The sequence below is a fragment of the Equus caballus genome, chromosome 1 (assembly GCF_041296265.1).
Source record: "Equus caballus isolate H_3958 breed thoroughbred chromosome 1, TB-T2T, whole genome shotgun sequence".
Lineage (NCBI taxonomy): Eukaryota > Metazoa > Chordata > Mammalia > Perissodactyla > Equidae > Equus > Equus caballus.
The window spans coordinates 101,700,667-101,715,251 of record NC_091684.1 but is presented as its reverse complement, the minus strand read 5'-3'; the positions used below and the strand labels follow the sequence as shown (position 1 = coordinate 101,715,251).

Sequence of the window (14,585 nt, the reverse complement as noted above, 5' to 3'; positions counted from 1 at the left end):
GGGAGCCCGGCAGGGTGGCTGAACACCCACTGGTGGCCTCTCCTGCGGCCTTGGCCTCCTCACAACACGGTGGCTGGGGAGTCTCTGCAGAGAATGAGACGCAGACAAGGGGCCGCATCCTTTTTCTGACCTTGCCTCGGAAGTCGAACAACGTCCCTCTGCTGAATGGTCACCAGAGCTGGGTGCGAGCGAACAGAGCTGGGGCCGCTTTGGGAGACACAATCTAACACCTTAAGCACTTGCAATACTGGTTTTGGTTGGGTTGGAGACATGCTCGCAGGCACGGGCGGGCCCGGTGGTAGAGCGAGTAAACAAGGAGGAATAGGGTGAGACCCAGAGGGCGGACGGCTGCGTCAACAGAACGCACCAGCAGGGGCGGGGGAGGGTAAGGGGAAATCGCCAGCACTGCCCACGTGTGCCAAGCTGCGTTGGCATCGAATGGACACAGTCTTCAGGGATCACGGCAGCATCACGGAAGAGTGGTGTGTCCCGTCGTATGGAGGGCACCGAGGCCCAGAGGGGGTGACTTATCTGGGAAGGAGACTCAGCTGGGAAAGGACCAGACAGAGGCCCAGGCGCCTGAGTGCAGGGTGCTGTGGGGAAAATGCTCCGAGAGCCGGGCCACAGGGAGACTGGGTCTGGTCACCTCTCCATGCCTGATTGCCAAGATCTGGACAGGGAAGACCCAGCAAAGAAAGACCACAGACGCAACACAGAAGCAGTCACACCCAGACCAGCCTCCATGGGGACACGTGAAGGGACTCTGGCAGCTTCTCCAGGGACCAGGAAGCTAAGCGTCTGTTTCCCGGCAATGAACCCTCGGCCCCACCTGGGGTCCTGATCATCACGCCGGTCCCTTTCGTTGCTGCATCTCATTGGGCGTCAGTGTGCCGTCCTAGTCACCCTGAGAAGTAACAGGCTTAGTTCGTGTCCTGCCTGTTGCCTTGTGCGTCCCTTTCTGAATGTCGTCGAACCCCAGAGCAGACAAGAACGGTGAGATGCTGTCTGTATCGGCTCTTCAGATTTACTGGAAATGCCAAAGATGAGCAGGATCTAGCAATGGAAGGTGCGACTCGATTCAACCCCCACTCCTGCGGGATGTCACCGGCCACCCGCCCAGGGCTGGGCCACGAGGCCACAGAGACTCACACCCCATCGCCACGTCTCACAGGCACGCACACAGTGACAATTCCAATCAGGCAATTGCTTTGGTCCCCCAGCCAGCCGCCAGGTGACACACGTGGATCAACCTGGGGAAGGAGAAAGTGGCTTTCCGGGAGGACCGGGAGGGGTGACACGATGGGCACAGCACTGCCCACAGGCCCGGGACACAAGAAGCCTCTTTGGGGGACCAGGCAAATTGGGTGAGCGAGTTGGGAGAGGCTAAGAACAGGGTGCAGCTGTGGGTGAGCCCACGGCCCCCCAGTGCCACCTCCCGTCTGCAGGTCCCTCCCTCCCCCAGCTCAAACAGGGCCACTGAGGACGCTACTGCGGCCCAGGATTCCAGGTTCCAGGCCGAGGGGTCTTCAGGAACCAGCAAGGAAGTCCTAAAACGAAAGCTCCTCCATTTGAGCCCCACAAGGCTGCGATTCACACGTGAGGCTGGCTCTCGGCAGCCAGCTCTTTGCAGCGACCACGGGTGCAGAAAACAATGTTTTCCATCTTCCCCAAACACCGCAAACAGCACAGCTAACAATCGCGGATCCATGTTAAATCTCCATGGAAATGAGTCCACCCAGGGGCCTGTCCCGGGCAGCCCCAGTCCTTCGCTTTGCACAGCATTTTACTGACTCACATGTTCTCTCATTTGCACTGAGTCTCAAGAAGCAGGCCACACCGGGACGGGCGTTCATGTCTCCGTATTTTCCTTTAAAGAAAACAAGTCAAAACACAGAGCTGTGAAGTGACTAAGAGCACCATTTCTCAGGGCTTGGCCCCGATGCATGTTTTTTGACTCCTACTCCAGTGCTCACAAGTTTGCCCCGATGCCAGCAGATGCCCAGGACACCCAGGGGGCCCAGAGAGACAGGTCCGTGGGAGGCCAGCCTCCAGCCTGGCTAGATAGGGCTGCTCAGGGTGGCCCCATCTCAGTAAGACCTCCGCTTTCAGGGGTCTCCGGGGCTGGCGTGCCCAGAAGTGGCCGGATGGGAGATAGGACTCCCGAGGAGCTGATACAGAACAGCACCAGGCACAAAGCAGCGACCCACCCGGTCAGCATTCACTGAATGGATGAAGGAAACCTAAGAGAATCCAAGAGTCCAATGAAGATTTCTTGATGAGCAGAGGGAGTTCACCGGATGGTCTTAACGGCAGGACGCGGGGTTTGCAGTGGCCTTGGAACACGGAAACAAGGGGGCTTTCTGAGCCCTGACCCCAAGCTCTCGTGTCTTAAACTTGCTCAGATCTCTGCACATTCAGGAGTTAGTCACCCCAGGACTCAGAGGAGGGGAGGACGTTATTGTGACACCCGGGGACTGTTCCATTAGGAGGAATAAAGAAAGCTCAGGACTCTGGAAATTTCCTGCACAGACGCTGGTAGCCTGAGCAGCTGCCACATGAGGGGACTCTGGTCAGACATACGAGAGATCTTCCCCCCGAGGCTGCCAGTGGGTGTTGGGGAATCCCACACAGGATGGTGTGGCCCTGACTGGAGAGAGCAAAGAAGTCATGCGGCTGCCTGGGCCCCTTCCACGAGGCAAGGCTGTGCTCCCGGGTCCTGATGACTCACCCGGGTGAGCAGGCCCCGGGGGGCTGGCTGTCTCACAGCAGAGACTCGAGGGGCTAATCTTCCACCTTTGCGCTCGCAACACGACGCCTGGCAGGGCCTGGAGGCCAGAGGACTCCTGCCCAGCCTCTACCATAGAGGACAAGCGAAGACAATGGCCAGGGACGAGCGGGCTCCCTCCAGTCCCGCCCGTGGGCAGGGGCGGTTTGCTAAATTCCGAACCAGCTCCAAAGAGGACCGGCCCTGAGGCTTCAGATTGGGCCTTCACCAGATGCAAACCACCTGGTTCCAGGGAGCGTGTACAACTTAACTCACGCGGGGGGAAAACAGAGAAACAACCGACTCAAGTGGAAGAGAGAGGAGAAGGAATACGGGAAGCATTCGTCTTTAATGTCATCTAATTTATTCGAAGCACCATTTCCCAGGCTGACATATCTTTAGAGGGAACACCCAGCACCGTGGCGCCAGGAAACATCCATGGGGCTCCGCGGCATGGGTCTCAGACTCTAAAAAGGCAGCAGCCTGGTTTCTAGTATTGATTCTTTTAGACGAACGGGGGACCGTGGTCCTGGAGGTGACCGGCACATAAAGGCTTTGGGCCCCAGTGCATCACGAGCGTCGCGCGGAGCCCGGGCTGAGTCCCTGTCTGGTGGCCAGAGGAGGTGTGTTTGGACGACCAGCAGAGTGCGGAACAGTTGACTGGCTTCCCCACGCCGCCCCGAGTGGAGGAAAGAGGAGCGGGAGCCGGTGGGGCCGGTGTTCCCGGGATGAGCTGCCCACCAGCAGATTCCGAAGGGCGGAGACGGGCCCTTGGTCTCCCCCGCTCTCTGTTGTCCCAGCGACGAGTGGCGGGAGTTCTCGGCCAATGAGCGAGAACATCAGTCTTACAACTTCGTCACAGCTTTCTGAAGGTTGGCATAAAATCCAGCCATGCTGCGCGGAAAGAAGGAGTCGACCACGCTGCGCGGGAGGTAGCCGCTGAGGTCGGTCTGGAAGAAGGCGACCAGGTTGGTCTTGTTGGGCTCCCTGGGGAGGAACAGCAGAGCTGCATCACCCGTCTGGGGTGGAGGAATCTGGGTCGAGCGTCGGGACGGGCGAGGACGGCCAGCCCGGGAGAGACAGCGTCACACGGAGACCTTGTCTGACCCTCGCTGACTCGCTGCCTGGGGGCCCCTCTGCACCTGCTGATTTTAGGAGGGGGAATGGCCTCTTGGGGAGCCTTCCGCGGCCCCACTGGGCTGCCAGGTGGAAAGGATCCCCAACTTCCAGCCCAGGCAGAGCACTAGTCCTCTGCACCCCGGATCAGTCGCAGAGGACTCTGGAGAACTCACTCCGTGCCACGCCCCAGGAGGAACTCGCAGACGGCCCCCGTCCACTCAGCGTCCTCCAGACAGTCTGGGAACCCCGGGGGCTCCTGTGACTCTTTCGAGGGGTCTGCAAGGGCAAAGCCATTCTCCTAACAGCGCTAAGGTGGGCTCTGCCTCTCCACTCTCACCCTCCCGGGCGGGGCCTCACAGTCACACACGTCCCAGGACAAAGGCGGGGGCTCTGTGGGGACCTGCTGGCATTTCACTCGGACGGCGCTGCCAACAGCACCAGAGTCATCAGGAGCCCACTCAGCACAGCATCGGCCCACCACACGCGTCCTGCCGCCCAGAGGTCACGGGCTGGGAAGAGGGGACCCCTGGAACCCTGCCCCCTTCTGGGTGCACAGATGAGGCAGCTGAGGCCAGAGGCGGGCAGGCAGCAGAGGAGTGGGGCAGGATAGTGGACAGCTCCTCTGCTCCACTCCCATCGTCTCTGCACAGAGTGTGGACCTGGCTGCTGCGACTTCCCTTCTCCCCTCAGGAGGTGGACCTGCCCGTTCCTCTGCCAGGAGTGCTCCCCCACTGACACGACCAAGGCCCCTGCGTTGTGCGTGGCTCAAACTCCTATCAGGGAGGCCTCTGATGACCCCCCCCCCCGGATGCTCACTTCCCCAGCACCTTTCTTGGGCTTGAGTTTCCTCCAAAGTCTTAACGGCTGAGAACTAGAGGCGTGTACATTTGACATAATGACTGTGTGTGTCCTGACCCTCTCCCCTGCTCCCACGAGAATCTAAGCTCCCGGAGGGGAGACACTTATCTGTTTTGAGGGCCAACATCTAGGCTAAAGGTACTGATTCTGGAGTCAGATGCCTGGGTTTAAACTGTGGCTCTATCGCTCCCTGACTGTGTGATCTTGGGTAAGCAACAGAACCTCTCTGTACCCCCGAGTCCTTATCTAGAAAATGGGGATAATACAGTACCTATGGTTGTTGTAAGAATGAGAATGAGTCAACTGGTAAACTGCTTGGGATAGCGCCTGGCACACAGCAGAGCCGTGCAAGCGTTTGCTGCTGATGCTGCTGTAGCATCGTCTGTTGAGTGCACTGCACCTACAACAGACCTGTATTCCTAGGATGGGAATCGCCATGGGCACGGGTTCAGATGGCCTGCCTCAGAACAGCTCGGCTCGCAGCAGACTCTCGTACGAGGCGTTATTGGAACACAGAACGCTTTCAAGAGGCTGAGTCGAAACCCCACACTAGCTGGGTTTCGTGGGACCCTCCCGGCCCAACAACCCCGTCTGCAGAGTCCACGTGGTCACCTCTGCTGACCGGCAGGGGGCAAGATGGTCCTCATCCCAGTGTGTGTTCTCCCAGGGGTTCAACCCGAGGGAGAGAGAACTGCCGCCTACTCAGAAAGTTCCTCTGCACGGGGTGACCAAAACCAAGTGCAGGGGTGTGTGTGCATGCATGTGTGCGTGTGCCTGTGTGCATGCATGTGCGTGTGTGCACATGTGTGTATGCATGTGCCTTGTGCACGTGTGTGCATGCACGTGTGGGCACTGTGTGTCTGTATGTGTGCATGCATGTGCGAGTGTGTGGTGGGGCAGCGTGTCAGAGAACAGCAAGGCTATTTTCAAGCTCATAAAGTTTTGCAACGTTTAAGGTACGTCTTCCACAGGACATCTGAAAAGCCAGCTCAGCACAAAGAGCTCCTGGAGGTGCTGGATCTGGTTTAGTAAAACGCTGAGGCCCACAGCCCTCCCCCTGGCCCGCATGGTGAAGGCAGACACCCCCTCCTGGTTTCCGTGCGTGGGTCGCACGCTTACATGGGGACACGCCCTCATTGTCAGCCTGGGTGGGCTCCAGATAAACTAAGACCTGGGGGTTATCAGTACACAGGACGTTCCTGGTGAAAACCTGGCGATGATGTGAGAAAACAGGGCCAGAACCGTGCTGGGCTCCGTTCTGGGCCAACTCCTGGTGTCAGAATCTCCCGGCAGCCTGAGCCCCTCCACATGGTTCCTCACTGCGGGGAGACGAGCACCGTATGGTAAGGGGTGGGGATGGCCAGCCTCGTGGCCGCTCCAGGCTGGTGGATGCAGCTCAGAGAGCCCGGGAGACAGGACCTGGCGCTCAGGCTTGCACGACCTGCCTGTGACCCCGGACAGACCACCTGACCTCCCTGAGCTTCAGTTTCCTCATCTGCTAAATGGGACCACAGCATCTGCCCAGCCCGCCTGGGGCTGGTAGGAGTCCTCGCCTCACAGATAAGAACCGCGCCTCCCCAGCTCTCTCCCATGTGCCCGGTGCCCTTGCATGTGACATTGCTGATGCATACGTCGGTGCTCTGCAGCGTCTGTGCCTAAGAGCTGCAAGGCACTTTATTCCTGTGAATCATGACCAGCGTGCCCATCAACCAGAAAGCCCACAGGGAAGCCGCGGTCATCCTTACCCCGGCACAGGCTCACAGAAGCAACCGCAGGGATGGTTAAACCCTCTCACGTAGCCCGGCTTCGGGGGACAGGACGGATGCTCCACATTCGTGGCTGGAAGACAGAGCGAGGTGGTCAGTGAGCTGCAGCTCAGACAGGCGGGCCAGGGCCGCCGAAGGGCAGCCACCGTGCACACAGACCATCGCCTGGAGCCTGAGCACTCAGCCAGGGGCCCTGCTACTGGCCTGAGCCCCTCCTTCCCCCAGCCCTTGTCCCTTATGCTCACACACACACACACACTCACGCTCACACACATGCACACACTCACATGCTCACACACACACTCACACATACTCATGCTCACACACTCATGCTTGCACATACACATGCTCACACACAAACTCATATACATGCACACATACACTCACTCACACATGTACACACACGCACACATACACATGCACACAGGCCCACACACATATGCACATGAACACACACGCACACATACTCATGCTCACACATGTACACACACTCATGCACATACACATACTCATGCTCACACACATGCACACGAATGCACACACACATCATACACACACGCACACACACACGTACGTGCATACACTCACGTCCTCAGCTTCCCCAAAGCCACCAGAACAGTAGAGAAAAGAACATTCCAGGACGTCAGGCTGGGGTCGAGAAGGGGAGGGCGCCCTCTGGAACCTCAGCCGACAGTGGTGGGCATGCACCCACCACCTGCCTAGGGGTGAGACCCGGAGGACGGCGGGGCTGCAGGCTCCAGAAGGAGGCACCACACGTGAGCGGTGGGAACTCTGCTCGTGGCCAGGCGGGAGGGAGCGCACAGCCCACAACCCTCCCACCAGGTGCTCCCAGGCCCAGGGCGTCACTGCGGCCTGAGGTGTGATGCCAACGCTAATGTGCATGCCGAGGGCACCGACCACGAGCCTTGGCAGGGACGAAAGTGGTGCTGACCGAATCTGAGACCCAAATAAACTCGCTCGCATGTGGACTCCCCCGCCTCAGCCCTTTGCGGCACAGAAGCCGCCAAACTCGACAGGGTGAGGCATGCACAGGGCCGGGGACCCAGCTGTGAGTCCCCCGGGGATGTCCAGCGGGTCAGCGGCCCCCAAGGACCTGGGCAGGTGTGGAGAGAGTCCCCCGCCGTCACTCACCGTTGGAACTGATGGTCCCGTCCTCATACTTCTTGACCAGCGCCACATCCACAAAGTCTCTGGGGGAGATGAGCTTCATGGCGGCCGAGGGGGTGGCGGTTCTGGTTACGCACAGCGTCTGCCAAAGCAAGGGGAGTCCAGCGCACCTGAGGGCCAGCCGTCTTCTCCGGCCAATGCCCCACTCAGTCCCCATCATCAACCCACACCTGTCCCTAGGGTCCAGAAAAGGGGAACAGCATGGACAGTAGGGCGGCGCTGTGAGCCAGAGGGTCTAGCGTGGAGCCACCATGGAAGTGCCAGGTGTCACTGAAACACACCCAGTGTGTAAGGTCCACGGCTATGACACGGGCTGCCCATGGCGGAGGAGGGCCACTCTGAGCTCACGTCTCAAAGATCTAAGAGCTGCCGTTGACTGAGCACCTGGTAAGAGCCTGGCTGGTCCAGGCTCCCAGTTGTCCCTCACAGTCCTGAGAAATGGGTACCTTGAACCCATCTGACAGGTGAGGAAACTAAGGCTTGGAGAGACGAAGGAATTGACCTAAAGCTTGTGGAGGAGATGTGACTTGAAGATGGCCAGGCCAAGGGTAAGGCAAGAGAGGCCACTGCTTCCCACCCCATGGCTGACCTCACCCTTACCCAGCCCTGCGAGCAGGACCCCTTGAACATGTGTCCTGCACAGTTTTCTGGTTTCCCCTGGTCCTGGCCCTGGGGGGGTGCACCCCCTGGACCTCCCCTGATCTCAGAATATGCCACCAAGTCCACTCTCCACTCTGTAAGCCAAGACACCCCAAACCATCCCATGCTTCACCCCGCTATCCCCTCCCCCTGCAGGGCCCCAGTCCTCTCAAGGTCACAGTGAAGAAGCACAAGTCGGGCCCGAGGACGGGCAGTGCTGGGAGACGTCTGGGGGCCAGGCCAAAAGTGATGGAGAAGGTCTCTCCCTCTCTGTCTTCTCCCTTTGGGTACTAAGACTCAGGCACCGTGTGTTGCTGAGAAACCTTTGACCTTGGGGTATGAGGTTCAGGGTGGGCACGTGACCTGGGGGCCTTTGAGCACCTGACGACTCGGCCTCCACGAGGCCTTCTTCCTAAAATGACCCGCCTGCCAACGAGCTGCAGGTTCTCCTTCCCCTCTTGAAAAGGCACCACACACCCCATCTTTCTGGATTCTTCCTACCCCACACCGTCTCGGGCTGCGAATTCCCCAGCGTCCAAAGGGACACTCGGGGACGCCGACTCCATATTTCTTGAGAGCATCACATGCTGGAGCTGGAATTTCGTGCCTTCCCCTCCCTGGAGCATGTTCTTTCTAAAGGTGAAAGCTTGCTGTTATAAACACGGTAGTTTCGCCTTTCCTGAATTCTGATATTTTGTGTCAGAATGGCAGAAGCGATGAAAAGAATTTTTTTTTTAAATAACTATGCAGCTTCTACTCCTTGTTACTGCTGCAAAATGCATGTTCCTGAAGGAGCATGTCGAGGCCAGATGGAGACGACACTGGGAAGAAACAGTGAGGGTGGCAGCACGCGTTATAAACACAACACGCCCGGTGCAGTCCATCCATCCCAGAGTTAAAAGATTTGAGATTTGACAAAATCATGCTGCTAAATACCAACATGCAAGGAAGGGCCCATTCTTCGCATTTTCATTGTTTCACTAAATAACAAGGAGCCACCAGCTGTCACTGCCTCTGCTTTTAGGAAAACTAAGCTCACTGGGTTTTCCTGTTTTTGCAGTAAATGTCCACTGAAGGCTGGATCTTTCTGGCAATAAGTCATATCTTTTCACGAACACATGAATTACCTAGAAAAAGACCTCCCATCCATCTCATTAAGGGATGTGAAATATTTTACTTTTCACGTTTGATGGTCCTTCATCAACATTTGTAACATAATATTATTTTAATAAGTTCCACTCATCTTTCAATGTAGATTTTTTTTAACATTTTGAGCCTTATAGTCACAGGAAACATATGATTTTTCAAAATTTAATTTCAATTTATATACATATTCATATATTAGAATAGATATATATTAGGATTATATATATGAGGATATATATTAGGATATATTAGAATAAACATATTAGGGTAAAATTCAGTAGGCTACATGGAACCTGAAATTTGAGTTCAAAGGAAAAATGATATAAAGTTGCTATTTACGGAAAATCTCTTCACATATTTTTTAAATGGATGATAGTAAATAAAAATCCATGTTACTTAGATACATCTAAAAGAATGATGTCATCGTTTTGTTCAAAGTCACCAGATTTATTACAGGTTAAAAATGACACACTTTGCAATTTATGATGACAATTTCAGATGTCAACTAGATGTGTGAGGATGATGTATAGTTTCTCAAAAATCTGCTGGATGTACACAAGCAAAACATTTGGACTGTTGCACTAGAGGACCAATAGGGTCAAGCAGGGTCTGGGGTGTGGGCTGCCTTGGGGTGACACAGGCTCAGCCTTCAGGAAACTGGGTGCCAAGGATCGAGGGTCCTGTGCAGCCCCGATCAGCAGCCCAAGCAATGGAAGCAGGCATGCTCCCCCAGGGATGAGCCAGGTTGCTCAGGGAAGAGAGACCCTACAGCATCTCCCAGCGAACCCTCCTGGCAAATTGGCCAAGAAGGTAAGAACGATGTGCACGCTGCTACAGAACGCAGCACAGGTGGGCACCCAGCCTTCTGAGCACTGGCAGGCTCGGGACGGTGCTCTGGGTACAAAGGAGCATGGACAAAACCACACTCCTGTGGGGCCGCTGAGGGAGCCGTCAGCGGGACCCAGCCTGGGGCTGGGGCGAGGGCTAGGGTTGCTAGGAGGCCGGGAGCCTGGAGACCTGGAGGCCGGGAGCCTGGAGACCTGGAGGCAGTGGCAGGCTCTTGAGCCCGCTCTGCCACTTATTATCTGTGTGAACCTTGTACATCTCTCCACCTCTGGGGACAGTTTCCTTCCCCAGGTGTTCAGCTGAAATGCTTTGAGCGTGTGGCATTGTGTAAAAGGGCTCAGTAAGTGACGCTGCTTATCACTCGAATGATCATCAGGGCAGCTCAGGGGTCCCCCAACAATTCCTAAAGCTTTCATTCTCCTACGTCTCACCACTCACGGTATCAGACAAAGGAGTCTAAACACGCTAAAAAAGTGCAGCCACTTCACTTTCAAGAATAAAATCCCATTACGATCATTCTGTTATTACATTTGTATTATGTTTTAAGGGGCAACAATCCACGTTTCCTCAACTCCAGCCATGTGTACACAATTATTTGCATACTATTTTCACAATTTTTTGCCGTCTCTGGTAGCACCTATTGTCATTCACTCAATATTTCTCTCTAAGTGTGTTCACTTTTTAAAATGTAGATAAATCCATTTTGAAAAAGGAAGTAATTTAACTATCAGAAACTGGGAGGGGGGTGGGGGGAGAATCACTTGGCACAAATAAAAGGCAACTGCAAAACATAGATAAGGGAGATGATTCCATTCTGATTCTGAGCCTGAGGCCAGCTGTTTTGTTATAACAGAGGTTATCAAGTGTCAAGCAGGTGACAAGGGCACGTGTGCTCCTAACTGAGATTCTCCCCTTCAAGTTAGCTGAGAGATTAAAGAAGAACTCAAGTGGGGTGACCTCATGATTCAATTTCCCAGTTGACTGTGTAGGAGCTAATATCACCTTTTGTACCCCAGGAGCATGTGTCCCACCCTTCAGGGAACTCGGACACACACTCTTGTGATAACGAACTGTAATGAACTAAAATGCAAATTCTTGATCAAGACAAAGACCACCCGGGTCCTACTAACTGACCAGTAAAGAACCATGGCTTCAAGTTTCACACCACCACCTGTGTAAACACCCCACAGGGTGGCGCCCTGTCCACCGATGCCAAAATCAAGACACCACTCAAGTCAAACAGGTGGGCAGCATTTCCCCAAGGCAACTTTCTTGTTAGTTTTGGCTGTGACATTTCTTTTCTCCTTAACTTCTATAATCAAAACAAGGTGGGTTCCTAATGCTACAGAGGATCCCAGGACAGGACAATCTAGATCCATCCTGTCTAACATGGCAGCCGCTAGCTCCGCATGGCTATTTAAATTTACATTGAGAGTAATGAAAATTAAATAAAATTAACAATTCATTTCCTCCAACTAGGCACCTTTCAAATGCCCCGTGGCCACATGGGGCTAGTGGCTACTGTATCGGACAGCCCAGTTACAGAACATACCCTCCATTGCACAAACTTCTACCAGGCAGCGCTAGCCCAGAACATGGACTTCTTACCAATGGAGGAACTGTCATCCAGAAGCTGCTACCTGGCACAGCCCCACAGCTGGCAGAGAATCTGGACTCTCCAGCCAGGACTCTCTCAATTCATTATCGTGGCCCCATTAAGGAGCAACATTTCAAACTAGAGCTGACGGGTCAAATCCAGGCACAGCTTCAGCATCTTCGGAGCTCATGTGCACGCTGCCCTCCTCCCTCAGCTGCTGTGTTCTCTCAGCTGTTTAGGGCGTCTCTGCCTCTCTGAGTCACGCCGTTTCCCACCTGTACCTGAGCCAAGCTGGGCTTGGCGTTGCAAGCGGCAGGCAGCCTGTGTTCACTGGGCACCAGGGCTTTGCAAGGTACTCCCCTTGCCAAAAGGTGTCACTGACCCCCTCCAGAGGGCACAGGGTCAGGTTACCGTCTGCGGATAACCGTGTTTGGAAAGACTTACATCAGTGATGCTTTGGATAACTTCAAAATGGGACACGTTCTCATCCCACTGCTCTCGTAGGCTCCCAGCAAGTGGCTTTATGCAGTCCCACACCTTCTCTGGTGGCCCATTCACAATGCCTTCTCCTCGGTACCTGAAGCACAGGAAAGAATGTGACCCCAAGGCGTCAATCGAATTTGTTTATCACCCTGGGATTAGATACAAGGACTAGAGGCCATGTCCGTCAGCCCTCTTTAGGACAGCCTTGCAGAGAAGGGGCTGAGATCTACCAGCCCACCTCCCCTCAGGCCTGCAGAAATGGACAGTGAGCATTCACAAGAATATAGTCTGCTGGAAATCATTTAGTTAAAAACAGAAGCTTTTCTGGAAGAGAACTGGAGAGTTGATTCCAGGGTGTTAGGGTTGATCGGCGTCTTTAAGGAAGCAAACGCACAGCAGAGACATCAGCAAGGGAGTGGGCCCTCTGACAAGCTTTGAACAAGGCATGCACTTACAGATTCCCTGGAAACTCCACAGATGGCCTCCAGGAAACTGAAACTCCATTCTGTCAAAAGGCACAGAATCGCAGAATTTTAGACCTAGAAGGGCTCTGGGAGATCACCAGGTCCAGACTCCCATTCTACATAAGCAGAGTTGGGGAGCCTCAAGAGATGGGGTTCTCTAAAGTGACCCAACTGATAGGGGGCGGAGTGGGGACTCATCCTGGACAGAGCTGCCCCCCATCCCCCACAGAACGTGAGGGAGAAAGGGATCCTAACTCGCTGACTCCAAGAGTACTGGAATGGTTTTTAAAACAACTTAAAAGCCACCGTGCACTTTGCTTCCTCCAGCAATTTAGGCGTACTTGTTAAAAATCATAAGCGTCAAGCGAGCCAAGCTATTCCCAGGCCACCCTCCTGGGAAGGCAGAGAGAGGTGCTCCCGCGACGACGAAGGGAGTGAAGGCTCCGGAGCCTGGTGCTTCCGGTTCTAATCCTAACCCCCATGTACCAGCCAGGCAACGTTCGGCACGTCATTCAATGAAATAAGGGACAGCTACTTACCTCCCGGGGACACTGTGTGCACAGCACGCCCAGTATTTTTTAAGGAAACAACCCCTAAGGACAACTATTTTTTAAGGAAAAACAATCCCTACATTTTAAGGAAACAATCCCTCCTCAATCCAGCTCCAGGGGCTGGAGCGCAAAAGACAGCAGAGAGAGGAGGAAACCGGGGGCTTCGGGGACCCCGGTCCCCTCCCCGCCCAGCTCCTCACTCACGCCTTCCTGGCAAATCTTCCAGCCCGACCGGTCTCGCCGGTACCGGAGCACCTTCTCGGCCACCGCCTCGCCCATCTGCGCGGCCAGCGCGCCGTCCATCGCGCCGTGAGCTGCGCGCGGGGAAGCTGGAGAGGTGTCCCGTGACGCCTGCCCGAGATCTGCGCAGCCGGAACGCCTCGGCCTGGACGGAGCCCGGAGCCCCGACCCCGCCCCGCCTCCGCCCCGCCTCCGCCCCCGGATTGGTCCGCGCCGCCAGACGGCCCCGCCCCGCCCCGAGATTGGCAGGCACGCGGTGCGCAGGGCCGAGCTCACGGAGACTCGCAGGCTGGGCGGTGCACAGCGCGCCCTGCGGGTCCCGCGGGTCCGCCTCCCGCCCGCCCGCGCCTCTGGGCGGGGCCGGGGGCGTCCACGTTCGGTGAGGCCGGGCCAGGCCTCGCAGGGCGGCTCAGCTTGCTGAAGAGCTTGGACTGTGTCCTGAGTCGCGGAGCCTGCGGCCGGGTGGGAGCAGGGTGGAGTTTGCACCAGTTTCGCCTTCCGGGGCGGCGGCTGCAGGAGTGGGAGAGGGAATGCTGGTGGAGGCCGGGAGGCGGGCCCGGTGCAGCGGCGGTGGAGGGACGGCGGCGGCCTGGAGCAGGGCTGGCCGGTGGCGGTGCAGCGGAGAGGGCCCATCTTAGAATATTTAGGAGGGAGAATGTAGAGATGTCCGCGATGGACGTGGGGGCTGCAGAGGGAGGAAGCATCAGGACCCCCACCTTCTGGCTTGAGCTGGGATGGGGAAGAGACAGTTCTGGGCGTATTTGGCTGCAGGTGCCTGAAAGACCTCGCACTGGGTGGGCAAAGGCAGCCTGGGTTTCCTCCTCTTCAGCACTGTAACCACCTAAGTATTTGAAAAGGGCAACACTGTCTCTTTGTTTTCTATTTTGTGTGCTTATGGTTACCTTTAAAGGTTTGAAAAAATGG

At 55.8% G+C, this 14,585-nt stretch overlaps 1 protein-coding gene across 1 annotated transcript; it reads right to left on the bottom strand.

Moving 5' to 3' along the window:
- Nucleotides 1–3,111: 3,111 nt before the first annotated feature.
- STARD5 (StAR related lipid transfer domain containing 5) lies at nucleotides 3,112–13,861 on the bottom strand. Its single transcript, XM_023649209.2, has 6 exons — nucleotides 13,626–13,861; nucleotides 12,862–12,911; nucleotides 12,368–12,500; nucleotides 7,660–7,777; nucleotides 6,487–6,580; nucleotides 3,112–3,751 (listed from the first exon to the last, which is right to left on the bottom strand). The coding sequence occupies exons 1-6, from the start codon at nucleotides 13,722–13,724 to the stop codon at nucleotides 3,610–3,612; spliced, it is 636 nt and encodes a 211-aa protein (XP_023504977.1). The 5' UTR covers nucleotides 13,725–13,861; the 3' UTR covers nucleotides 3,112–3,609.
- Nucleotides 13,862–14,585: the final 724 nt, after the last annotated feature.

Coding starts and splice junctions, on each gene's coding strand:
- STARD5 (XM_023649209.2), bottom strand. CDS start 13,724: ATGGACGGCGCGCTGGCCGCGCAGATGGGCGAGGCGGTGGCCGAGAAG. Junction 12,501..12,861: donor GTGGAGTTTCCAGGGAATCT/GTAAGTGCATGC, acceptor CCTGTGCTTCAG/GTACCGAGGAGAAGGCATTG. Junction 6,581..7,659: donor CGGGACCATCAGTTCCAACG/GTGAGTGACGGC, acceptor TCTGTCTTCCAG/CCACGAATGTGGAGCATCCG.